We start from the raw sequence: 27581 nt of genomic DNA on the forward strand, positions 1-27581 counted from the left end.
CTGGGCAGATTACACCCATAGTATATAGGTCTTCTACACAGGGTAAGAACACCTCTCTTTTTGTCTGGTTTACAGACAAATGTGAAAGATGAAATCTCCCCCTTGGAGGAGAATCTTTGAATTCTAGATGATACCCCGGGTCACGATTTCTAAAGCCCAGGAATCCTGAACGTCTCTTGACCAAGCCTGAGCGAAGAGAGAAAGTCTGCCCCCTACTAGATCCAGTCCCGGATCGGGGGCTGCCCCTTCATGCTGTCTTGGTAGCAGCAGCGGCTTCTTGGCCTGTTTACCTTTATTCCAGGTCTGGTTAGGTCTCCAGACTGACTTGGATTGAGCAAAATTCCCCTCCTGCTTTGTGGCAGGGGAGGAAGTAGAGGGACCACCTTTGAAGTTTCGAAAGGAACGAAAATTATTTTGTTTGGCCCTCATTCTATTTGTCTTGTCCTGAGGAAGGGCATGGACTTTTCCTCCAGTGATGTTGGAAATGATCTCCTTCAGTTCAGGCCCGAATAGGGTCTTACCTTTAAAAGGAATAGCTAACAGCTTAGATTTTGATGACACATTAGCAGACCAGGACTTAAGCCATAACGTTCTACGCGCTAAAATGGCAAAACCTGAATTCTTTGCTGCTAATTTAGCCATTTGAAAAGCGGCATCTGTAATAAAAGAATTAGCTAGCTTGAGAGCCTTAATTCTATCTAAAATATCATCTAATGGGGTCGCAACCTTAAGAGACTCTTCTAGAGCCTCGAACCAAAAAGCAGCTGCAGTAGTTACAGGAACAATGCACGCTATAGGTTAGAAGACTCTCTAATTTTTTATCCATAGGATCTTTGAAAGCACAACTGTCCTCAATAGGTATAGTTGTACGCTTAGCCAGGGTAGAAATAGCTCCCTCCACCTTAGGAACCGTCTGCCACGAATCCCGAATGGTGTCAGATATGGGAAACATTTTCTTAAAAGTAGGAGGGGGAGAGAACGGAATGCCTGGTCTATGCTATTCCTTAGTAACAATGTCCGAAATCCTCTTAGGGACAGGAAAAACATTAGTGTAAGTAGGGACCTCTAGATATCTATCCATTTTACACAATTTCTCTGGTGGAATTACAATTGGGTCACAATCATCCAGAGTCACTAAAACCTCCCTGAGCAACAAGCGGTGTTCAAGCTTAAACTTAAAGGCCGTGATATCTGAGTGTTTGAGGGAACATCTTTCGTGAATCAGAAAGCTCTCCCTCAGACAGCAATTCCCCCACCCCCAAATCAGAACACTGTGAGGGTACATCGGAGATGGCCAATAAAGCATCAGAGGGCTCAGCATTTACTCTAATACCGGACCTATTGCGCTTACCCTGCAAACCAGGCAGTTTAGATAATACCTCTGTAAGGGTAGTAGACATAACTGCGGCCATATCTTGCAGGGTGAAAGAATTAGACGCACTAGATGTACTTGGCGTCGCTTGGGCGGGCGTTAAAGGTTGTGACACTTGGGGAGAAGTAGATGGCATAACCTGATTCTCTTCTGACTGAGAATCATCCTGAGACATACTTTTATCAGCTAAAATATGTTCTTTGCAATGTAAGGACCTTTCGGTACATGAGGGACACATTTTAAGTGGGGGTTCCACAATAGCTTCTAAACACATGGAACATTGACTTTCCTCAATGTCAGACATGTTAAAACAGGCTAGTAATGACCACAAACAGACTTGCAAACACTATTTTCTGAAAAAAATAATCTGAAAAAACGGTACTGGGTGTTTAAGAGAATTTTTTTTTCCAAAACTGCTTTAAAACGATAAAATTACCACAATTTTATGATAAATGCATCCCAACTTGTCAGCTAAGATTGCCCCACAAGGAAAGGAAAACTTAACCCTTACCAAAAAAACGTTGTGCTATAAAAACGTTAAAAGCAACCAAAAACACCCCCTGCACCTCGCCACAGCCTTGCTGTGGCGCCTACCTGCCCTCAGGGGTCTGTAAAATCGGGTTAACCCTTTGATTAGGCCCAAACTGTCTCTGAAAGGCCCACCGGAGTTGGAGCTTGCTGCTTGTCTGGGAAAAACTGCGCAACTGAGGCGCGAAAATAGGCCCCGCCCATCTCACTCAATGTCTCACAGCCTAAAATAACCGCACCAGAGCGGTCTAAAACCTAGCCATGTGGGTTCATAAACCCCTAAGTAAAGCCATGTGTACCCTCCATCCATACAGAAAGTAAAAAACGTTTGCCATAAAAACGTTATCTGTAACTCCCAACATAGAAACGTTTGCCCACAACCATCATATCATCAGTGTCAACCATTTTTTATATAGCCCAATATACAGGTCCAGTAATACCCTTCTCTATACATTAGGATTACTGCTTACCCTTTCCCTCATGGGGATACTGTCAGCCAAATCTGAAATAACACAGTCTCTCCAGAAAAAAATGACTGAACATACCTCTATGCTTGTGGCATGAAAAACGTTCCTCACACTGAAGTTTCTTAAGTACTCCTCATCCATTCTGTGGGAACTACTCTGGATCTTAGTAACAACTGCTAAGATCATCAGTCTCCAGGCAGAAATCTTCATCCATCTGCTGCCTGGGAGAAAATAGCACTCACCGGTACCATTTAAAATAAAGTCTTGCTTGAAGAAAATTAAAACTAACGCTTTATCACCTCTTTCACTTTACCCTTCCTATTACTTAGAGTAGACAAAGAGAATGACTGGGGGTGGAGTCAAGGGAGGCGCTATATAGACAGCTTTGCTGTGGTGCTCTTTGCCACTTCCTGTTAGCAGGAGGATAATATCCCACAAGAAAAAGATGAATCCGTGGACTCGTATCTTATAGAAGAAAAATATTTTTTCAAAACCTTCAAAGACAGCCAAACAAATGTAATTAATTACAGGCAATTAATGCAATATTTATGATGATTGCCTAATATAATATACTTCCTAAAAATGTTCAGTGACATAGGGGATTTAGGTAAGGCTGCAGGGTACCACCATCTTCTGTTCTTTAGAGGGCTCTTGAGTTCTGGCCACCCCTAAGCTCACATTTTTTATTTCTGCTTCTTTCCCAGGGACAAAAAAACTAGTGCAGAAGGCTGCATAAGGCCCTAATCTGATCTCAATAGGCTTTCACCGGGTCCAAGGTGCTGAGGCCAAAAAATTCAAAAATCATTTGAAAACCCCCCACAAAAGTGTACACTGCTTGATTAGAATACTAGTGTTGAAATGTCTGTGTGCAAGTTACTGTGAGTTTTTTCGTAACCCTAATGCATTTGAAAATTGTTAGATAAGTGGGCTTGGGCTATTATGGAGTTGCCTTGGAATAGATTTGAATTTAAAATTAGATAGAATATACATGTGAAGTAATTGGCAAGTATGAATTTTACTAAAGAAACGTGGAGCTCACATTCAAGAATCAGCGATATATGTACATTAAGGGGCATATGTATCAAGCTCTGAATGGAGCTTGATGCCCCGTGTTTCTGGAGAGCCTGCAGGCTCGCCAGAAACAGCAGTTATGAAGCAGCGGTCACAAAGACCGCTGCTCCATAACCTGTCCGCCTGCTCTGAGCAGGCGGACAGACATTGCCGGAAATCAACCCGATCGAGTACGATTGGGTTGATTGACACCCCCCTGCTGGCGGCCCATTGGCCGCGAGTCTGCAGGGGGTGGCGTTGCACCAGCAGCGAGGTCTGGCGGACCTGATCCGCAGTGTCGGATCAGGTCCATCAGACCTTGATAACTAGAGGCCTAAGTATCCAAGTGGTGACCTTATTTAGTAGTATGAGTTAGAAGGATGAAGACTTAAATTAAGAAGGCTTTATTTAAGCTTTCCAGTATCATTTCAGTTAAAATTCCTAATGCACACTGGAAGGTGCCACATACTGAGATGTGTGTTTGAATATGCTAGAGCAGTTTAACCACAATTTAAATAATTCAAAGCTTTTTTATGGGGTTTTTTGCCGTTTTTATTGTTAAATAAATCTTATCTGCACTTTATCTTAACATATTATACAGCTATATTATTAAACAAATGTGCAAAATCTCAAGAAAAATCAACTCTTTTAAACAATGTAAACAAAATTATTCTATCAAATATCTTTTACAGAAAGCAAGCTTCAGACTTCAAACCTTGTTGCGTTCTTTTAGTTACAACATGGTTGAACATGCTTTACTTTAAAAAAAAATATCTTGTCACAGGATTTTATTATTGCTTCTGCTAAAGAATCATTTTCAGTGCTACACCCTATTCAGCCTTCATGAGCTCAACAAGATATTCAGACATGAAATCGTGAATCCATATGTCAGTGTCTGGTAATGATGTGTCAACAATGTATGCAACCACTTTCCGATCCCAAGGGTTACTGCTCTCATAAACTGTTTGAACAAGTGCTACAAGTGGCTTCTGCTCCACATGATTTCTGAAAACGATAGACGCCTCCTCAGACCACTGTTCACATTTAACACCTACAAGAATAAAATATGCCAGTTCATATTAATAAATATATATGTTAAAAGTAAAGCAAATAAAACAAAATGTATGCTTACCTGATCAATTATTTATTTCATGATGGTGAGAATCCAGGAGGAGGCAAAACACCCCATACAACAGAGCTTTAATTCCTCACACTTTTACAGGATTCCTTAGTTATACATATGGCCAAGATAAAGGAGAAAATAAGAAAAACTAAATTTATGCTTACCTGATAAATTTATTTCGGGATATGGTGAGTCCACAGTGTCATCAATTACTGTTGGGAATATCACTCTTGACCAGGAGGAGGCGGCAAAAAGAACCACAGCCAAGCTGTTAAGTATCACTCCCCTGCACCACCACTTGAAGAACCTTTCTCCCAAGAGAGTCCTCAGCCGAAGCAAAAGTAACAAATCTCTAGAATTTGAAAAAAGTATGTAAGGAAGACCAAGTTGCAGCCTTGCAAATCTGTTCCACAGAAGCTTCATTTTGGAAAGCCCAAGAAGAAGAAACAGCTGTAATTCTCTGAGGAGGCTGCTGTCCAGCAGTCTCATATGCCAAACGAATAATACTTCTCGACCAGAAAGAGAAGTAGTAGTAGCTTTCTGATCTTTACATAACCCAGAGAAACAAACAAACAGGGCAGAAGACTGGCGAAAATCCTTAGTCTGTAGATAAAATTTAAGAGCATGCACCACGTTTCTTATGAGAAGAAGGATTTGGACAAAGAAGGAACAATAATTTCCTGATTAATATTTCTATTCGAAACCACCTTAGGAAGGAAACCAAACTTACTGTAGTATGAAGAACCGCCTTATTGGCATGAAAAATAAAATAAGGCGAATCACACTGCAAAGCTGAGAGTTCTCCGAGCAGAAGAGATAGCAATAAGAAACAAAACCTTCCAAGATAACAACTTAACCCCTTAACGATGCATGTCGTACAGGGTACGTCGCACATAACCTGGTCTTTAAAGACCAGCGACGTACCCTGTACGACATTAGGGTTTAAAGCGGCTGGAAGCGATCCTGATGTGTGATGTGGAGGGGGGCGGGATCGTGGGTGGGATGGCAGGGGCGCGCGCTCATGCACAGGGCACGCGCATGGGAGCCGGGAACGGATAGGGAGCGGGTGGGAACCGCTACACTGCGGAAAAAATGTGAACAGAAAGTGGGGAAAAAAATAAATAATAAAAATGATCTAAGGGATCTCGGAGGGAGGGAGGTGGGGGGGCAAGCTACACTACAGAAAAATTATAAAAAAAAATAATAAAAAAATATATTTTATTGTAAACTGGGTACTGGGGCAGACAGCTGCCAGTACCCAAGATGGCTACTAATACGTTAGAGGGGGAGGGTTAGAGAGCTGTTTGAGGGGGGATCAGGGAGGTTGGGGGCTAAGGGGGATCCTAAACATTAGCATTATTTTTTTGAAATACCTTTTATTTTAGTACTGGCAGACTTTCTGCCAGTATTTAAGATGGCGGGGACAATTGTGGGGTGGGGGAGGGAAGAGAGCTATTTGGGAGGGATCAGGGGGTGTGATATGTCAGGTGGGAGGCTGATCTCTACATTAAAGCTAAAATTAACCCTGCAAGCTCCCTACTTAACCCGGCCTTCCAATTACCAAGAAGCAACGCCAAAGCCATATATGTCTGCTATTTCTGAACAAAGGGGGTCACAGAGAAGCTTTTACAACCATTTGTGCCATAATTGCACAAGCTGTTTGTAAATAATTTCAGTGAGAAACCTAAAATTGTGAAAAATTTTACTTTTTTTTTTTCATTTGATCTCATTTGGCGGTGAAATGGTGGCAAGAAATATACCAAGATGGGCCTAGATCAATACTTGGGGTTGTCTACTACACTAAAGTTAAAATTAACCCTAGAAGCTCCCTACATGCCCCCTAATTAACCCCTTCACTGCTGGGCATAATACACGTGTGGTGCGCAGCGGTATTTAGCGGCCTTCTAATTACCAAAAAGCAACGCCAAAGCCATATATGTCTGCTATTTCTGAACAAAGGGGATCCCAGAGAAGTGTTTACAACCATTTATTCCATAATTGCACAAGTTGTTTGTAAATAATTTCAGTGAGAAACCTAAAGTTTGTAAAACAAATTTGTGAAAAAGTGAACAATTTTTTTTATTTGATCTCATTTGGCGGTAAAAGGGTGGCATGAAATATACCAAAATGGGCCTAGATCAATACTTTGGGATGTCTGCTAAAAAAAAAATATATACATGTCAAGGGATATTCAGGGATTCCTGGAAGATATCAGTGTCCCAATGTAACTAGCGCTAATTTTGAAAAAAAGTGGTTTGGAAATAGCAAAGTGCTACTTGTATTTATTGCCCTATAACTTGCAAAAAAAGCAAACAACATGTGAACATTGGGTATTTCTAAACTCAGGACAAAATTTAGAAACTATTTAGCATGGGTGTTTTTTGGTGGTTGTAGATTTGTAACAGATTTTGGGGGTCAAAGTTAGAAAAAGTGTGTTTTTTTCCCATTTTTTCCTCATATTTTATAATTTTTTTATAGTAAATTATAAGATATGATGAAAATAATGGTATCTCTAGAAAGTCCATTTAATGGTGAGAAAAACGGTATATAATATGTATGGGTACAGTAAATGAGTAAGAGGAAAATTACAGCTAAACACAAACACTGCAGAAATGTAAAAATAGCCCTGGTCCTTAAGGGAAAGAAATTGAAAAATGTCCTTGTCCTTAAGGGGTTAAAGAGACAGTAAACACAAAAGTAGTTTTAACATGTATCAATAAAGTTGCCCTAGATCGTTTTTTCAAAATATATGCCAGTTTTTAAAGATAATCCGTTTTCCAGTTAAAGCACTTACTTTTCCCCCTGCTGCCATTTTAAAATGTCTGTGTAGCTCCGCCCCTTTTTCGTCATCCATGACATCTGGAGGATTTCCTTTAGCCAATAATGTTGCATTAGACTGCGTGCCCCAACTACTAAGATCTAGTCAAAGATGCTGACCCCTAAATACCGATGTGCTCCTTCACAAATATAGCACAAACTAATGAAGCACAATGCGGAAATCTGACCCTTTAGAGTACTGGCCGACAAACCCTTCTCCAGACCATCCTAGAGGAAAATTCTAGTAACACTTGGATACACACCAATAAAGATATTTACGCCATATCTTATGATAAATCTTTCTAGTAACAGGCTTATGAGCCTAAATCATGGTCTCAGTGACCGACTCTGAAAAACCACGCTTAGACAGAACTAGCGTTTAATCTCCAAGCAGTCAGCTTCAGAGAAACGAGATTTGGATGAAGGAACCCTGAATCAGAAGGTCCTTCCTCAGAGGTAGACTCCAAGGTGGAAGAGAAGACATCTCCACTAGATCTGCAAACCAGATCCTGCAAGGCCACGCAGGGGCTATAAGAAACATTGACGCTCTCTCCTGTGATACGAGCAATGACTCGTGGAAGGAGAGCAAGGAGAGGAAACATGTATGCTAGCCTGAAATCCCAAGGAACCGCCACAGCATTTATCAGAGCAGCTGTGGCTCCCTTAACCTTGAACCGTACCTTGGAAGCTTGACGTTCTGCCGAGACGCCATCAGATCCAACTCCGGCACCCCCATTTAAGGGTTAAGCTGGAGAACACCTCCGAATGGAGTTCCCACTCCCCGGGGTGAAAAGTCTGTCTGCTCAGAAAATCCGCTTCCCAGTTGTCCACTCCTGGAATGTGGATAGCAGATAGACAGTAATTGTGAGCCCCCGCACACTGAACAATCAGAGCCACCTCCTTCATGGCTAAGGAACTCTGAGTTCCTCCCTGGTGATTGATGCAAGCCACTGAAGTTATGTTGTCTGACTGAAACCTGATAAACCGGGCTAAAGACACCTGAGGCCAAGCCATCAGAGCATTGAAAATCGCTCTCAACTGCAAGATATTTATGGGGAGAGCAGACTCCTCCTGCGTCCAAAGTCCCTGCGTCTATAACGAGTCCCAGACTGCTCCCCAGCACCGCAGGCTGTTGTCTGTGGTCACAATCACCCAGGAAGGTCTCCGAAAGCATGCCACCTGAGACAGATGTTCCTGAGAAAGCCACCACGGGAGAGAGTCTGTCGACTGATCTAGATCTATCCTCTGAGACAGATCCCCATGGTCCTCGTTCCATTGACTGAGCATGCATAACTGCAGAGCTCTCAGATGGAATCGAGCAAAGGGAATGATGTCCATGGAAGCAACCATCAGACCAATTACCTCCATACAGCCACTGATGGCCGAACAGTAGAACAATTTGTAACCCTGAGATACTATGTCCACAGCCCATGGGTCTGGGACATTTCATATCCATGCTTGATAAAAATGAGAAAGTCTGCCCCTCACATGATCCGATCCCAGATCGGGGGGCAAACCCTTCATGTTGATTTAGATTCAGCTGCAGGTTTTCTAGATTGCTTTCCCTTGTTCCAAGACTGACTGGTTTTCCAAGAAGACTTATCCCCCTCATCAGACTTATGAGAAAGGGCAACTAGGGTAGTTGACGTTAGAGCAGAAACCCTATCTGAATCTTTACATTTTCCTCTTGAGTTTTCCCTGTAGCATGGGAATGGCAGCTAATGCCGCAGATACCGCAGCGGAAACCTGGGTAGCAATTTCTACTTGCAAAGAAACTCCTACAGGAGATTGAGAGGAACCAAAAACTGTGGCATTGCCTGAATAGAATCATCCTGAGAGACTGTTGGCTCAATAGCAAAACGCTTGTCTTTATTTTGTAAAGTTCCGTCTATGCAAGAGGTACAAAAAGGCAAGGTCGGTACAATTTGGTTATTCAAACAAAGTAGACACTTGTCAACGGAAACCGCATCCTCCATGATGCAGAAAAAAACAAAAAACAAAACAATTCTTGTAACTGTCTCTTTAAGAGAACTGATAATCAATTGTGTCCCCAAAAGAGAAAACCCTCTTTCTAAAATGTGAAACTTTTAAAGTTTGTGATTAAACTCAAAACTTATATGCACCACTACACCTCAGTCTTGAAACTGCGGTGCTTACTTGCTCCTACGATAGTTAGGAGAGGAAAACTGCCTTTCTTGTGGATCCCTTTATTTGAGTAGATCGCAACCGCTCTGAAATTACTCTCAGAGAACGGACCATGCTCCTATGAGACTTGTCTGTGAAGCCGCACTAGCGCGCTTCAGACCTGAAGATAAGTGCCAAAAAAATGAAGCCACTTCCTGCATCATTTAAAAAAACAATTGGCGCAACGTTAAAGATTGCGAAAACTGCGATCCCTAACACCTCCCATCAAAAAAACATTTGCCACAAATAATCCAAGCAAATAAAAAATGTTTTATAGTAGCAACAAAGATTTTACTGACCAACACTATGGGTTAACTCCTTCTATACATAAAGAAGATTAACTCCAGTATCTTAGTCCCAAGATAGAGTGCCTGCCACTGACTAAAATGATCCTGAGCCCAGGATACTTGTCCCCAAGTGATGCAGTTTTAAAAAATACCAAGGATTAACCCCTTCAGTGCCAGTCTCCTTTCCAGACCCCAGAAGAAAAAAGGCACTTACCTGCATCTCTAGCTGTCCGGCAGGGAGACAGCTCACACTGTATGGATGGACGCCACTCCTTACAGAGAGACCTGTGAAAAAGGAAAGAACAGAGTAAACCTACTCTGGCTTTCTATATTAGGGCAGCAACAATGTTAAGAAAACGCAGCAAGGCCCACCTCACAAGTTCCTAACTGCTTTAAAGCCACCACTACTCTACTGAAGAGATTAACGTGGACTACAGCTATACCCAAAGCAAAGGAAAGATCAGAGTAGACCTACTCTGGCTTTCTAAAATAATAAAATCTTGCTTCTAACTTAAAGGGACATTAAACACTTTGAGATGGTAATATAAAATGATCAATTGCATATATAAAACAACTCTGCAATATACTTTAATTGTTTATTTTGTCCTCTTTGCCTGTAATTCCATTCTGAAATTGTGAGCTTTTCAGTTCATGTTAGAAATGGAAGTGCAGAACACTGTTAAATCCAGCACAACCATTGGCTGCACACTCTAGTGACCTATTTATAACTGTCCCTAATTGGCCACAGGAGAGAAGGTAACACAAGTTACAACATGGCAGCTGCCAGTGTTTTATAGACACTAAAACTTTATACTTATTTTGTCACTTTTCAAACAACTAATAAAACTTTAAAAAATACATCTACATGTTAGTCATGGACTAATCTTTTCTTTGAATGCATCATTCTATCTAGCATGTATTTAGTGTTTAATGTCCCTTTAAGAAATCCAATTTTCTTCAGACACCAAAAACTTCACCTCCTCCATAAACAGAGGCAAATAGAATGACTGGGGTTTGTGAGAAGGGGAGTGATACTTAACAGCTTGGCTGTGGTGCTTTTTGCCTCCTTCTGCTGGCCAGGAGCGATATTCCCAACAGTAATCGATGACGCCATGGACTCACCATATCTTAGAAAAGAAAGTAAGAAAGGAAAAGCAGGGTAAAAGATGTGCAAACTGGTACTTCCGCCAACTGTTATGGAAAAACAAAGCCGGGACTTTTGCCATCATGAAAGAAATGAATGCATCAGGTAAGCATACATTTTGTTTTCTTTTATAGGATGGTGAGAGTCCATGAGCCATCACATATGGGATCCTATACCCAAATCTGTGACTACCATGAAATAGGGAGGGAAAAACAGTTAAAGACATTAAACACTAAATAAACGCTAAATAGAATGATGCATTCAAAGAAAAGATTAGTCTGATAATAACATGTTATTTTTTTATGTAGTTTTTCAAGTTTCATTAGTTGTTTAAATATTAACAAAACAAGTGTAAAGTTTTAGTGTCAATAAAACAAGGCTCGCTGTCATTTTGTAACTTAGGTACAGTTATAAATAGGTCAATAGAGTGTGCAGCCAATAGCTATGTGTAATATGACAGTGTTCTGCACTTCCATTTCTAACAGGAACTGAAAAGCTCACAATTTCAGAATGGAATTACAGGAAAAGGTAACAAAATAAATAATGAAAGTATATTGTAGAATATATATATATATATATATATATATATATATGTATGTATACAGGGTCGGCTCCAAGGCTGCCTAACTGTGAGGTTGCATCACGCTTCTGCAAGAAGCTCCGTGTCTTAACCTCTTATTTAGAATTGGAATTTAGAGACTTTTTGGACTTGTCTTTAACCCTATTAATTTTACCTAACTATCGTAAGTTACTCATTTTCTTAAACAATAGACCATGATAAGAATATGATTGTATCACATAAATATAAGTCTATAAATTGCTACTGGCTTCTATTGACGCCTCAAAAGTGCACTGTGATCTTAGGTTGGGCCTAAGATCCCAGAGCACTTTTGAGGCGTCGATAGAAGCCAGTAGCCATTTATAGACTTATATCTATATGATACAATCATATTCTTATAGGTTCACAGTACATAGGTTGTATTAAGTAGCCCGATATCCATTAGTTATTGTGAAACAGGTATAGCTAAATCTAATCTACAAAATTACTAGTACCTGAAAACCTAGTATCCTCACTGCTATTGCAAACAAAGGGGTTAATTGCATTGGGGGGTTTGGAGTGCATGGCTGTTTAGTGGACATGATTGAGATTTGAGAATGAGTTTAAGGGTTTTGGATCATGGTGATTAAGGGGTGAATTGTTTTTAAGGAGCTATTGCACTGGGGGTCTAAAGTTTAATGGCTCTGTTTTAGTGCACTGCATAGAATTTAGACTTAATTATTTTACCTAGTGATTTAGCACATATTCTCCAAATGTTAATAGTAGGGGATAAGCCAGCTAGAAGCTCGCTTTGTAAATGCGTGCCCCCTGGTAAAAAAAAAAATGCCCCCCCCCCCCATTTAATTCGTTCAAGAGCCGACCCTGTGTGTATATATATATATATATATATATATATTATACATATAGTCACAAAAGGAAAAGGTTCATTGAACTGCACAATGTAAAATGCAAAGCTCAGCGTGATAAAGATCCTTCTGCAATACACATAAAAGTTCACAGGGTATAATCACTCAGTTTAGTCACACTTGGAAAGAAACAGAAGCAGATGCCAATCACCGGTGAAGTGACACTAGCGGTACAAGGTGGGACCTTCTAGAGCAGCCCGTGCCCAATACAGTGAATTGCTGCGCCCACTCACCGCTCTTCCTGTGTCTCCAGCGACTTGGTAACCACCGGGATCTCCTGGCTCTCTGTTTGTTCAGTAACGGTGTCCCGCCGTGGTGCCGGGAGGTGTGTCTCCTCACGTGACCTCGTCCTGGCCAATCAACGTGTATCACTGTTGCAACCGGGCAACAACAGGGTTGAATCCACAATATAGAGGCAGATAGTGCCGAGTTTGCGAGCTTCCCTTCGCACTTGGAATTCCTGGAGCAAGTTTAGGTTTGAAAAAGATATGATGTCCAAGGCGAAGTAGTAAAAGCAAAGTCTTTTATTCAATCCACGTATGGTAAAAACACATGGGAGTACCAAAGCACATAAAAAGATCAACACACGAAAGCATAGGCTGACATGTTTCGGCCTGATGCCGTAATCGTAGCTGAAATAATGCAAGCGTGTGATACATTTAAAGGAACATCTAATTGGTGATAGGCCACTGCTGACCAATCATAGACCTTCATTTTGGGTGCATAAATCAAACTATTAACCCATTAGTTACCAGTTATCAAAGTATAGTGCACAATATACTCAAAGTATTCTTATTTTCAAAATTTATTGCTAAAAACTGGATATTCGTTTTGAAAATTATGATTATTAGACATAAGATTATTTTAGCAATCGAATTACAATTGAGCAAGGAGCAAAAAGTGTGCTGATATACAAGAAAATAAAGTCAGATGCGCCTATACAGGGAGTGCAGAATTATTAGGCAAGTTGTATTTTTGAGGATTAATTTTATTATTGAACAACAACCATGTTCTCAATGAACCCAAAAAACTCATTAATATCAAAGCTGAATAGTTTTGGAAGTAGTTTTTAGTTTGTTTTTAGTTATAGCTATTTTAGGGGGATATCTGTGTGTGCAGGTGACTATTACTGTGCATAATTATTAGGCAACTTAACAAAAAACAAATATATACCCATTTCAATTATTTATTTTTACCAGTGAAACCAATATAACATCTCAACATTCACAAATATACATTTCTGACATTCAAAAACAAAACAAAAACAAATCAGTGACCAATATAGCCACCTTTCTTTGCAAGGACACTCAAAAGCCTGCCATCCATGGATTCTGTCAGTGTTTTGATCTGTTCACCATCAACATTGCGTGCAGCAGCAACCACAGCCTCCCAGACACTATTCAGAGAGGTGTACTGTTTTCCCTCCTTGTAAATCTCACATTTGATGATGGACCACAGGTTCTCAATGGGGTTCAGATCAGGTGAACAAGGAGGCCATGTCATTAGATTTTCTTCTTTTATACCCTTTCTTGCCAGCCACGCTGTGGAGTACATGGACGCGTGTGATGGAGCATTGTCCTGCATGAAAATCATGTTTTTCTTGAAGGATGCAGACTTCTTCCTGCACCACTGCTTGAAGAAGGTGTCTTCCAGAAACTGGCAGTAGGAATGGGAGTTGAGCTTGACTCCATCCTCAACCCGAAAAGGCCCCACAAGCTCATCTTTGATGATACCAGCCCAAACCAGTACTCCACCTCCACCTTGCTGGTGTCTGAGTCTGACTGGAGCTCTCTGCCCTTTACCAATCCAGCCACGGGCCCATCCATCTGGCCCATCAAGACTCACTCTCATTTCATCAGTCCATAAAACCTTAGAAAAATCAGTCTTGAGATATTTCTTGGCCCAGTCTTGACGTTTCAGCTTGTGTGTCTTGTTCAGTGGTGGTCGTCTTTCAGCCTTTCTTACCTTGGCCATGTCTCTGAGTATTGCACACCTTGTGCTTTTGGGCACTCCAGTGATGTTGCAGCTCTGAAATATGGCCAAACTGGTGGCAAGTGGCATCTTGGCAGCTGCATGCTTGACTTTTCTCAGTTCACGGGCAGTTATTTTGCGCCTTGGTTTTTCCACACGCTTCTTGCGACCCTGTTGACTATTTTGAATGAAACGCTTGATTGTTCGATGATCACGCTTCAGAAGCTTTGCAATTTTAAGAGTGCTGCATTCCTCTGCAAGATATCTCACTATTTTTTACTTTTCTGAGCCTGTCAAGTCCTTCTTTTGACCCATTTTGCCAAAGGAAAGGAAGTTGCCTAATAATTATGCACAATTGATATAGGGTGTTGATGTCATCAGACCACACCCCTTCTCATTACAGAGATGCACATCACCTAATATGCTTAATTGGTAGTAGGCTTTCAAGCCTATACAGCTTGGAGTAAGACAACATGTATAAAGAGGATGATGTGGTCAAAAACAGAATTTATGTTTACCTGATAAATTACTTTCTCCAACGGTGTGTCCGGTCCACGGCGTCATCCTTACTTGTGGGATATTCTCTTCCCCAACAGGAAATGGCAAAGAGCCCAGCAAAGCTGGTCACATGATCCCTCCTAGGCTCCGCCTACCCCAGTCATTCGACCGACGTAAAGGAGGAATATTTGCATAGGAGAAACCATATGTTACCGTGGTGACTGTAGTTAAAGAAAATAAATTATCAGACCTGATTAAAAAAACCAGGGCGGGCCGTGGACCGGACACACCGTTGGAGAAAGTAATTTATCAGGTAAACATAAATTCTGTTTTCTCCAACATAGGTGTGTCCGGTCCACGGCGTCATCCTTACTTGTGGGAACCAATACCAAAGCTTTAGGACACGGATGAAGGGAGGGAGCAAATCAGGTCACCTAAATGGAAGGCACCACGGCTTGCAAAACCTTTCTCCCAAAAATAGCCTCAGAAGAAGCAAAAGTATCAAATTTGTAAAATTTAGAAAAAGTGTGCAGTGAAGACCAAGTCGCTGCCTTACATATCTGATCAACAGAAGCCTCGTTCTTGAAGGCCCATGTGGAAGCCACAGCCCTAGTGGAGTGAGCTGTGATTCTTTCAGGAGGCTGCCGTCCGGCAGTCTCATAAGCCAATCGGATAATGCTTTTAATCCAGAAGGAGAGAGAGGTAGAAGTTGCTTTTTGACCTCTCCGTTTACCAGAATAAACAACAAACAAAGCCAAAGTTTGTCCGAAAACCTTAGTAGCTGCTAAGTAAAATTTGAGAGCACGAACTACATCCAAGTTGTGCAACAAACGTTCCTTCTTTGAAACTGGATTAGGACACAAAGAAGGCACAACTATCTCCTGGTTAATGTCTTTGTTAGAAACAACTTTTGGAAGAAAACCAGGTTTAGTACGCAAAACCACCTTATCTGCATGGAACACCAGATAAGGAGAAGAACACTGCAGAGCAGATAATTCTGAAACTCTTCTAGCAGAAGAAATTGCAACCAAAAACAAAACTTTCCAAGATAATAACTTAATATCAACGGAATGTAAGGGTTCAAACGGAACCCCCTGAAGAACTGAAAGAACTAGGTTGAGACTCCAAGGAGGAGTCAAAATTTTGTAAACAGGCTTGATTCTAACCAGAGCCTGAACAAAGGCTAGAACATCTGGCACAGCTGCCAGCTTTTTGTGAAGTAACACAGACAAGGCAGAAATCTGTCCCATCAAGGAACTTGCAGATAATCCTTTTTCCAATCCTTCTCGAAGGAAGGATAGACTCTTAGGAATCTTAACCTTGTCCCAAGGGAATCCTGCAGATTCACACCAACAGATATACCAAATTATGTGGTAATTTTCTGGTTACAGGCTTTCAGGCCTGAACAAGAGTATTAATAACAGAATCTGAGAACCCTCGCTTTGATAAGATCAAGCGTTCAATCTCCAAGCAGTCAGCTGGAGTGGGTCGAACGGACCTAGAACAAGAAGGTCTCGTCTCAAAGGTAGCTTCCATGGTGGAGCCGATGACATATTCACCAGATCTGTATACCAAGTCCTGCGTGGCCACGCAGGAGCTATCAAAATCACCGACGCCCTCTCCTGATTGATCCTGGCTACCAGCCTGGGGATGAGAGGAAACGGCGGGAACACATAAGCTAGTTTGAAGGTCCAAGGTGCTACTAGTGCATCCACTAGAGCCGCCTTGGGATCCCTGGATCTGTACCCGTAGTAAGGAACTCTGAAGTTCTGACGAGAGGCCATCAGATCCATGTCTGGAATGCCCCACGGTTGAGTGACTTGGGCAAAGATTTCCGGATGGAGTTCCCACTCCCCCGGATGCAATGTCTGACGACTCAGAAAATCCGCTTCCCAATTTTCCACTCCTGGGATGTGGATAGCAGACAGGTGGCAGGAGTGAGACTCCGCCCATAGAATGATTTTGGTCACTTCTTCCATCGCTAGGGAACTCCTTGTTCCCCCCTGATGGTTGATGTATGAACTTGGCCCTCGCTAGCTGAGGCCAAGCTTTGAGAGCATTGAATATCGCTCTCAGTTCCAGAATATTTATCGGTAGAAGAGATTCTACCCGAGACCAAAGACCCTGAGCTTTCAGGGATCCCCAGACCGCGCCCCAGCCCATCAGACTGGCGTCGGTCGTGACAATGACCCACTCTGGTCTGCGGAAGGTCATCCCTTGTGACAGGTTGTCCAGGGACAGCCACCAACGGAATGAGTCTCTGGTCCTCTGATTTACTTGTATCTTCGGAGACAAGTCTGAATAGTCCCCATTCCACTGACTGAGCAGGAACAGTTGTAATGGTCTTAGATGAATGCGCACAAAAGGAACTATGTCCATTGCCGCTACCATCAAACCTATCACTTCCATGCACTGCGCTATGGAAGGAAGAGGAACGGAATGAAGTATCCGACAAGAGTCTAGAAGTTTTGTTTTTCTGGCTTCTGTCAGAAAAATCCTCATTTCTAAGGAGTCTATTATAGTTCCCAAGAAGGGAACCCTCGTTGACGGAGATAGAGAACTCTTTTCCACGTTCACTTTCCATCCGTGAGATCTGAGAAAGGCCAGGACAATGTCCGTGTGAGCCTTTACTTGAGGAAGGGACGACGCTCGAATCGGAATGTCGTCCAAGTAAGGTACTACAGCAATGCCCCTTGGTCTTAGCACCGCCAGAAGGGACCCTAGTACCTATGAGAAAATCCTAGGAGCAGTGGCTAATCCGAAAGAAAACGCCACGAACTGGAAATGCTTGTCCAGGAATTCAAACCTTAGGAACCGATGATGTTCCTTGTGGATAGGAATATGTAGATACGCATCCTTGAAATCCACCTTGGTCATGAATTGACCTTCCTGGATGGAAGGAAGAAGTGTTCGAATGGTTTCCATCTTGAACGATGGAACCTTGAGAAACTTGTTCAAGATCTTGAGATCTAAGATTGGTCTGAACGTTCCCTCTTTTTTGGGAACTATGAACAGATTGGAGTAGAACCCCATCCCTTGTTCTCCTAATGGAACAGGATGAATCACTCCCATTTTTAGCAGGTCTTCTACCCAATGTAAGAATGCCTGTCTTCTTATGTGGTCTGAAGACAACTGAGACCTGTGGAACCTCCCCCTTGGAGGAAGCCCCTTGAACTCCAGAGAATAACCTTGGGAGACTATTTCTAGCGCCCAAGGGTCCAGAACATCTCTTGCCCCAGCCTGAGCGAAGAGAGAGAGTCTGCCCCCCACCAGATCCGGTCCCGGATCGGGGGCCCGCATTTCATGCTGTCTTGGTAGCAGTGGCAGGTTTCCTGGCCTGCTTTCCTTTGTTCCAGCCTTGCATAGGTCTCCAGGCTGGATTGGCTTGAGAAGTATTACCTTCCTGCTTAGAGGACGTAGCCCTTGGGGCTGATCCGTTTCTGCGAAAGGGACGAAACTTAGGTTTATTTTTGGTCTTGAAAAGACCTATCCTGAGGAAGGGCGTGGCCCTTGCCCCCAGTGATATCAGAGATAATCTCTTTCAAGTCAGGGCCAAAGAGTGTTTTCCCCTTGAAAGGAATGTCAAGCAATTTGTTCTTGGAAGACGCATCCGCTGCCCAAGATTTTAACCAAAGCGCTCTGCGCCACAATAGCAAACCCAGAATTTTTTCGCCGCTAACCTAGCCAATTGCAAGGTGGCGTCTAGGGTGAAAGAATTAGCCAATTTAAGAGCACGAATTCTGTCCATAATCTCCTCATAAGAAGAAGAATTACTAATAATCGCCTTTCCTAGCTCAAACTAGAAACACGCGGCTGCAGTGACAGGGACAATGCATGCAATTGGTTGTAGAAGGGAACCTTGCTGAACAAACATCTTTAGCAGACCTTCTAATTTTTTATCCATAGGATCTTGGAAAGCACAACTATCTTCTATGGGTATAGTGGCGCGCTTGTGTAGAGTAGAAACCGCCCCCTCGACCTTGGGGACTGTCTGCCATCAGTCCTTTCTGGTGTCGACTATAGGAAAACAATTTTATAAATATGGGGGGAGGTACTAAAGGTATACCGGGCCTGTCCCATTCTGTACTAACAATGTACGCCACCCGCTTGGATATAGGAAAAGCTTCGGGGGGCCCCGGGGCCTCTAAGAACTTTTCCATTTTACATAGTGGTTCTGGAATGACCAGATAATCACAATCATCCAAATTGGATAACACCTCCTTAAGCAGAGCGCGGAGATGTTCCAACTTAAATTTAAAAGTAATCACATCAGGTTCAGCTTGTTGAGAAATGTTTCCTGAATCTGAAATTTCTCCCTCAGACAAAACCTCCCTGGCCCCCTCAGACTGGTGTAGGGGCCCTTCAGAAACCATATCATCAGCGTTCTCATGCTCTACAGAATTTTCTAAAACAGAGCAGTCGCGCTTTCACTGATAAGTGGGCATATTGGCTAAAATGTTTTTGATAGAATTATCCATTACAGCCGTTAAATGTTGCATAGTAAGGAGTATTGGCGCACTAGATGTACTAGGGGCCTCCTGTATGGGCAAGACTGGTGTAGACGAAGGAGGGGATGATGCAGTACCATGCTTACTCCCCTCACTTGAGGAATCATCTTGGGCATCATTTTTACTAAATTTCTTTATGACATAAAATACATATAGTTAAATGAGAAGGAACCTTGGTTTCCCCACAGTCAGAACACAATCTATCTGGTAGTTCAGACATGTTAAACAGGCATAAACTTGATAACAAAGCACAAAAAACGTTTTAAAATAAAACCGTTACTGTCACTTTAAATTTTAAACTAAACACACTTTAATACTGCAATTGCAAAAAAGTATGAAGGAATTGTTCAAAATTCACCAAAATTTCACCACAGTGTCTTAAAGCCTTAAAAGTATTGCACACCAAATTTGGAAGCTTTAACCCTTAAAATAACGGAACCGGAGCCGTTTTTATATTTAACCCCTTTACAGTCCCTGGAATCTGCTTTGCTGAGACCCAACCAAGCCCAAAGGGGAATACGATACCAAATGATGCCTTCAGAAAGACCTTTCTATGTATCAGAGCTCCACACACATGCAGCTGCATGCCATGCTGTCCTCAAAAACAAGTGCGCCATACCGGCGCGAAAATGAGACTCTGCCTATGCTTTGGGAAAGCCCCTAAAGAATAAGGTGTCTAAAACAGTGCCTGCCGATATTATTATATCAAAATACCCAGATAAAATGATTCCTCAAGGCTAAATATGTGTTAATAATCAATCGATTTAGCCCAGAAAAAGTCTACAGTTTAAATAAGCCCTTGTGAAGCCCTTATTTACAATCGTAATAAACATGGCTTACCGGATCCCATAGGGAAAATGACAGCTTCCAGCATTACATCGTCTTGTTAGAATGTGTCATACCTCAAGCAGCAAGGGACTGCAAACTGTTCCCCCAACTGAAGTTAATTGCTCTCAACAGTCCTGTGTGGAACAGCCATGGATTTTAGTTACGGTTGCTAAAATCATTTTCCTCATACAAACAGAATTCTTCATCTCTTTTCTGTTTCTGAGTAAATAGTACGTACCAGCACTATTTGAAAATAACAAACTCTTGATTGAATAATGAAAAACTACAGTTAAACACTAAAAAACTCTAAGCCATCTCCGTGGAGATGTTGCCTGTACAACGGCAAAGAGAATGACTGGGGTAGGCGGAGCCTAGGAGGGATCATGTGACCAGCTTTGCTGGGCTCTTTGCCATTTCCTGTTGGGGAAGAGAATATCCCACAAGTAAGGATGACGCCGTGGACCGGACACACCTATGTTGGAGAAATACTCATTTGCCTAATAATTCTGCACTCCCTGTATACTAATAATGTGATAGCTGTAAACAAAATGAAAATTGTGTCTAGCAATGTATAATACAAATGTCCAATTAGTGGAAAAAATAAAAATGTAAATAAAAATTTTGATATTAAGTATCACACAACCAGAATGTGGTATACCCCACAGTGCTATGGAATAAATAGTGTTATGACAATCTCAAAGATGAAACTGTTAAATAGACCTTAAAGTCCAAAGCTGAATTAGAGTTCATATGGCTGCAAACACTTCTTCCAAAACTTGAAGGCAATTCAAGCGGAGCAAATCTGTACAAAGGACGAAAAAGAAGAAGGCGCCAACATAGTGTGATTCAGTTTTAAAAGGTTCTCACTCCCCACGCATTCAATTGATCGTACTTACAAGAAGTCCGGCACTTGATAAGTGCTACACAGGCCTTCTGGAACATTAACAGCTGTCCAGGTAGCTGCTCGCTCGACACACAGGTGAATATCTTGATACAGTGGCTCTCCTGTTAGCCAAAGGTGTGCAGGGTCCCTGAAGCTTTTAATCCTATGGTGCTTCTATTACTTGGAGTAGTTACCCTCAGGAAATATGCCCAACCAGGTGGGCTAGAAGCGTGACAACCGAACACTTCAGGAGACCTGCTGCTGTCTCTTTTTCTGTTTCATAATCGCTGCCCGTCTCTTGCTGCCCAAAGTGATCACAGAGTACCCACGAGTTACTGGTAGTACAACAAGCTGGTGATGTAACGACAACACTAAACTTGCCTACAGGAGCCTGTAGGCAAGTTTAGTGTTGTCGTTGTATTTCTGAGACCATTTGAACTATTAACAGTGTCTCTGTTATCATCCATATTACCCTGTCTCCTCAGACTATCTAGAGTGACAACATCACATGTTTCCTCAAAGTTTAAAGAAATAGGTGTATCCAACGAAACTCCCTCTTGTGTCATTCTCATGGATCCCGGCTCAGTCCCACTAAAATGTTTTTTGAGGGTAATATTGCGAATAAGTTGGTTAATATCTAACATAGTATGAAAAAGATTGAAATTACATGTTGGGGCAAAGTTTAAACCATAACCGAGTACCCTCAATTGTGTCATGGATAAATTGTAAGTGGAGAGATTTATAACGTTATTTACTGGTATTTGGTGTTCCCCCTCAGAGAATATCTCTCCTGTTTCTCTTGTCCTATTCCTGTTTTTTTCTGTCGGTTTGTAAAAAACCTGTTCAAAGACTTAACAGTCTACACCAGTATTAGTGGTAGGTCCTGTGTGTACAGTGTTAATATTACGGATATATTTAGATCCTGTATTTGTATGTGGGTGGGCTTTTTTAGAGGTCTGCTCTTTTTGTCTCACTATCTGACTATTGGTATTATGATCCTGTGTGGGGATGTGAATGGTAACCTGTTTATCAGGATTTTTATTTTTGAGTATGCCTCTTGATGTTATAGGTGTATCCTCACTACTGTGTGCACCAATATCTTCCCCTGAATCTACCTCACTGTCAGAGGTTCCAGATAATGCTGTGTCCTTACTGGAAGTCCCTTGTCTGCCTCCCCTACCTCTATTCCTACTTCTGGATCTCCCTCTCCTATTATATTGTCTCCTTTTTGTTGTTCTGCTGGTGATGCCAATTATATACTGTTTTATTTTCGTAATGAGAAGAGTCTCTAAGATATTTTGTTTGTTTTTGTTTGTTGGTTTCGTTCAAAGGGATCGTATAAGAGGGTTAAAGTATTATGCATATATGGAGTCAGTATGTAATTGATGCTAGTATATTTTTTTCTGTTTTCTTCTGCCTTTTTTGTATTGTTTTCCTTTTTGCCTTGATGTATAGAAACCTACTGAACATATCTAACATGTTTTATATATATTGTTATACTAAATAAAAAATATTAAAATTAAAAAAAAAAAAAGATATTTTGTGTGTTTCAGGTTCAATACAAGATTCTTAGACTCTAATAAAGTATTTCTTAATATCCCATCAAACTTAGAATAATCTGCATCATCTCTCCTATTATTAAGCTCAAGTTGTAATGTACCAATCTTGTTTCTAATAGTGTCAAGCTGTTGTGTATACAAGAATACAAGAGTATATGTGGAATTGTGAGAAAACACTTTGCGCTTTTAGCAGCAGACGACAAATTGATAAAATGCGTAGAAAAACAGAATTTATGCTTACCTGATAAATTACTTTCTCCAACGGTGTGTCCGGTCCACGGCGTCATCCTTACTTGTGGGAATATCTCTTCCCCAACAGGAAATGGCAAAGAGCCCAGCAAAAGCTGTCCATATAGTCCCTCCTAGGCTCCGCCCACCCCAGTCATTCGACCGACGGACAGGAGGAAAAAAACAGGAGAAACTATAGGGTGCCGTGGTGACTGTAGTTAGAGAAAATAATTCATCAAACCTGATTAAAAACCAGGGCGGGCCGTGGACCGGACACACCGTTGGAGAAAGTAATTTATCAGGTAAGCATAAATTCTGTTTTCTCCAACATTGGTGTGTCCGGTCCACGGCGTCATCCTTACTTGTGGGAACCAATACCAAAGCTTTAGGACACGGATGAAGGGAGGGAGCAAATCAGGTTACCTAAACAGAAGGCACCACGGCTTGCAAAACCTTTCTCCCAAAAATAGCCTCCGAAGAAGCAAAAGTATCAAATTTGTAAAATTTGGCAAAAGTGTGCAGTGAAGACCAAGTCGCTGCCTTACATATCTGATCAACAGAAGCCTCGTTCTTGAAGGCCCATGTGGAAGCCACAGCCCTAGTAGAGTGAGCTGTGATTCTTTCAGGAGGCTGCCGTCCGGCAGTCTCGTAAGCCAATCAAATGATACTTTTAAGCCAAAAGGAAAGAGGTAGAAGTCGCTTTTTGACCTCTCCTTTTACCAGAATAGACGACAAACAGAGAAGATGTTTGTCTGAACTCTTTTGTAGCTTCTAAATAGAATTTTAGAGCACGGACTACATCTAAATTGTGTAACAAACGTTCCTTCTTTGAAACTGGATTCGGACACAAAGAAGGTACAACTATCTCCTGGTTAATATTTTTGTTGGAAACAACCTTTGGAAGGAAACCAGGCTTAGTACGCAAAACAACCTTATCTGAATGGAACACCAGATAGGGCGGAGAACACTGCAGAGCAGATAACTCAGAAACTCTTCTAGCAGAAGAAATAGCAACCAAAAACAAAACTTTCCAAGATAACAACTTAATATCTATGGAATGTAAAGGTTCAAACGGAACCCCTTGGAGAACTGAAAGAACTAGATTTAGACTCCAGGGAGGAGTCAAAGGTCTGTAAACAGGCTTGATCCTAACCAGAGCCTGAACAAAAGCTTGAACATCTGGCACAGCTGCCAGTCGTTTGTGTAACAAGACAGATAAAGCAGAAATCTGTCCCTTTAGAGAACTCGCTAATAATCCTTTATCCAAACCTTCTTGTAGAAAGGAAAGGATCTTAGGAATTTTGATCTTATTCCATAAGAATCCCTTGGATTCACACCAGCAGATATATCTTTTCCATATTTTATGGTAAATTTTTCTAGTTACCGGTTTTCTGGCTTGAACCAGAGTATCTATCACAGAATCTGAAAACCCACGCTTTGATAGAATCAAGCGTTCAATTTCCAAGCCGTCAGCTAGAGGGAGACCAGATTTGGATGTTCGAATGGACCCTGTACAAGAAGATCCTGTCTCAAAGGTAGCTTCCATGGTGGAACCGATGACATTCACCAGGTCTGCATACCAAGTCCTGCGTGGCCACGCAGGAGCTATCAAGATCACTGAGGCCCTCTCCTGCTTGATCCTGGCTACCAGCCTGAGAATGAGAGGAAACGGTGGAAACACATAGGCTAGGTTGAAGGTCCAAGGCGCTACTAGTGCATCCACTAGAGTCGCCTTGGGATCCCTGGATCTGGACCCGTAGCAAGGAACCTTGAAGTTCTGACGAGACGCCATCAGATCCATGTCTGGAATGCCCCATAATTGAGTTAATTGGGCAAAGATCTCCGGGTGAAGTTCCCACTCCCCCGGATGGAATGTCTGACGACTCAGATAATCCGCCTCCCAGTTTTCCACTCCTGGGATGTGGATCGCAGATAGGTGGCAGGAGTGATCCTCCGCCCATTTTATTATTTTGGTCACTTCTCTCATCGCCAGGGAACTCCTTGTTCCCCCCTGATGATTGATATAAGCAACAGTCGTCATGTTGTCTGATTGGAATCTTATAAATCTGGCCTTTGCTAGTTGAGGACAAGCCCTGAGAGCATTGAATATCGCTCTCAGTTCCAGAATGTTTATCGGGAGAAGAGACTCTTCCCGAGACCATAGTCCCTGAGCTTTCAGGGATTCCCAGACCGCGCCCCAGCCTGCTAGACTGGCGTCGGTCGTGACGATGACCCACTCTGGTCTGCGGAAGCTCATTCCCTGGGACAGGTGGTCCAGGGTTAGCCACCAACGGAGTGAGTCTCTGGTCTTCTGATCTACTTGAATCACTGGAGACAAGTCTGTATAGTCCCCATTCCACTGTTTCAGCATGCACAGTTGTAATGGTCTTAGATGAATTTGCGCAAAAGGAACTATGCCCATTGCTGCAACCATCAACCCTACTACTTCCATGCACTGAGCTACGGAAGGACGTGGAATAGAATGAAGAACTTGACAAGCGTTTAGAAGTTTTGACTTTCTGACTTCTGTCAGGAAAATCCTCATTTCTAAAGAATCTATTATTGTTCCCAAGAAAGGAACTCTTGTCGATGGAGACAGGGAACTTTTTTCTATGTTCAACCTCCATCCGTGAGATCTGAGAAAGGTCAGAACGATGTCTGTGTGAGCCTTTGCCTTTGAGAGAGACGACGCTTGTATTAGAATGTCGTCCAAGTAAGGTACTACTGCAATTTCCCTTGGTCTTAGAACCGCTAGAAGGGACCCGAGTACCTTTGTGAAAATCCTTGGAGCAGTGGCTAACCCGAATGGGAGGGCCACAAACTGGTAATGTTTGTCCAGAAAGGCGAACCTTAGGAACTGATGATGATCCTTGTGGATAGGAATATGTAGATACGCATCCTTTAGATCCACGGTAGTCATAAATTGACCTTCCTGGATTGTAGGTAGAATCGTTCGAATGGTTTCCATTTTGAACGATGGTACTCTGAGAAATTTGTTTAGGATCTTTAAATCCAGAATTGGTCTGAAAATTCCCTCTTTTTTGGGAACTACAAACAGATTTGAGTAAAATCCCATTCCCTGTTCCGCCATTGGAACTGGGTGTATCACTCCCATTTTTAACAGGTCTTCTACACAATGTAAGAATGCCTGTCTCTTTATTTGGTTTGAGGATAAGTGAGACATGTGGAACCTTCCCCTTGGGGGTAGTTCCTTGAATTCCAGAAGATAACCCTGAGAGACTATTTCTAGTGCCCAGGGATCCTGAACATCTCTTGCCCAAGCCTGAGCAAAGAGAGAGAGTCTGCCCCCTACTAGATCCGGTCCCGGATCGGGGGCTACTCCTTCATGCTGTTTTGTTAGCAGCAGCAGGCTTCTTGGCCTGCTTACCCTTGTTCCAGCCTTGCATCGGTTTCCAGGCTGGTTTGGTTTGTGAAGCATTCCCCTCTTGTTTAGAGGATGCGGAGTTGGAGGCCGGTCCATTCCTGAAATTGCGAAAGGAACGAAAATTAGACTTATTCTTGGCTTTGAAAGGCCTATCTTTTGGGAGGGTGTGGCCCTTTCCCCCAGTGATGTCTGAGATAATCTCTTTCAATTCTGGCCCAAAGAGAGTTTTACCCTTGAAGGGGATATTAAGCAATTTTGTCTTGGAAGATACATCCGCTGGCCAAGACTTTAGCCAAAGCGCTCTGCGCGCCACAATTGCAAACCCTGAATTTTTCGCTGCTAATCTAGCTAATTGCAAAGCGGCATCTAAAATAAAAGAATTAGCCAACTTGAGTGCGTGAACTCTGTCCATAACCTCCTCATACGGAGTCTCTCTACTGAGCGACTTTTCTAGTTCCTCGAACCAGAACCACGCTGCTGTAGTGACAGGAACAATGCACGAAATGGGTTGCAGGAGGTAACCTTGCTGTACAAAAATCTTTTTAAGCAAACCCTCCAATTTGTTATCCATAGGATCTTTGAAAGAACAATTATCCTCGATAGGAATAGTAGTGCGCTTGTTTAGAGTAGAAACTGCCCCCTCGACCTTAGGGACTGTCTGCCATAAGTCCTTTCTGGGGTCGACCATAGGAAATAATTTCTTAAATATAGGAGGGGGGACAAAAGGTATGCCGGGTTTCTCCCACTCCTTATTCACTATGTCCGCCACCCGCTTGGGTATAGGAAAAGCGTCGGGGTGCACCGGATCCTCTAGGAACTTGTCCATCTTGCATAATTTTTCTGGAATGACCAGGTTGTCACAATCATCCAGAGTAGATAACACCTCCTTAAGCAGTGCGCAGAGATGCTCTAATTTAAATTTAAATGTCACAACATGAGGTTCAGCCTGTTGAGAAATTCTACCTGAATCTGAAATTTCCCCATCTGACAAAACCTCCCTCATGGCCCCTTCAGATTGGTGTGAGGGTATGACAGAGCAATTATCATCAGCGCCCTCCTGCTCTTCCATGTTTAAAACAGAGCAATCGCGCTTTCTCTGATATACAGGCATTTTGGATAAAATATTTGCTTTGGAGTTATCCATTACTGCCGTCAATTGTTGCATAGTAATAAGCATTGGCGCGCTAGAAGTACTAGGGGCCTCCTGCGTGGGCAAAACTGGCATAGACACAGAAGGAGATGATGTAGAACTATGTCTACTCCCTTCATCTGATGAATCATCTTG

At 42.2% G+C, this 27581-nt stretch overlaps 1 protein-coding gene across 1 annotated transcript in view; it reads right to left on the reverse strand.

Moving 5' to 3' along the window:
• Window positions 1-4247: 4247 nt before the first annotated feature.
• The window catches only part of TDRD7 (tudor domain containing 7), a 477879-nt gene continuing 454545 nt past the window's right edge, over window positions 4248-27581 (reverse strand). Inside the window, exons 16-17 of the mRNA XM_053700014.1 lie at window positions 10043-10113; window positions 4248-4468 (exon numbers count right to left, since the gene is read on the reverse strand). Of these exons, the coding sequence (XP_053555989.1) occupies window positions 4248-4468; window positions 10043-10113 (292 nt within the window). The remainder of the gene's footprint in view (window positions 4469-10042; window positions 10114-27581) is intronic.

The sequence above is a fragment of the Bombina bombina genome, chromosome 2, assembly GCF_027579735.1.
Source record: "Bombina bombina isolate aBomBom1 chromosome 2, aBomBom1.pri, whole genome shotgun sequence".
Classification (NCBI taxonomy): Eukaryota; Metazoa; Chordata; class Amphibia; order Anura; family Bombinatoridae; genus Bombina; species Bombina bombina.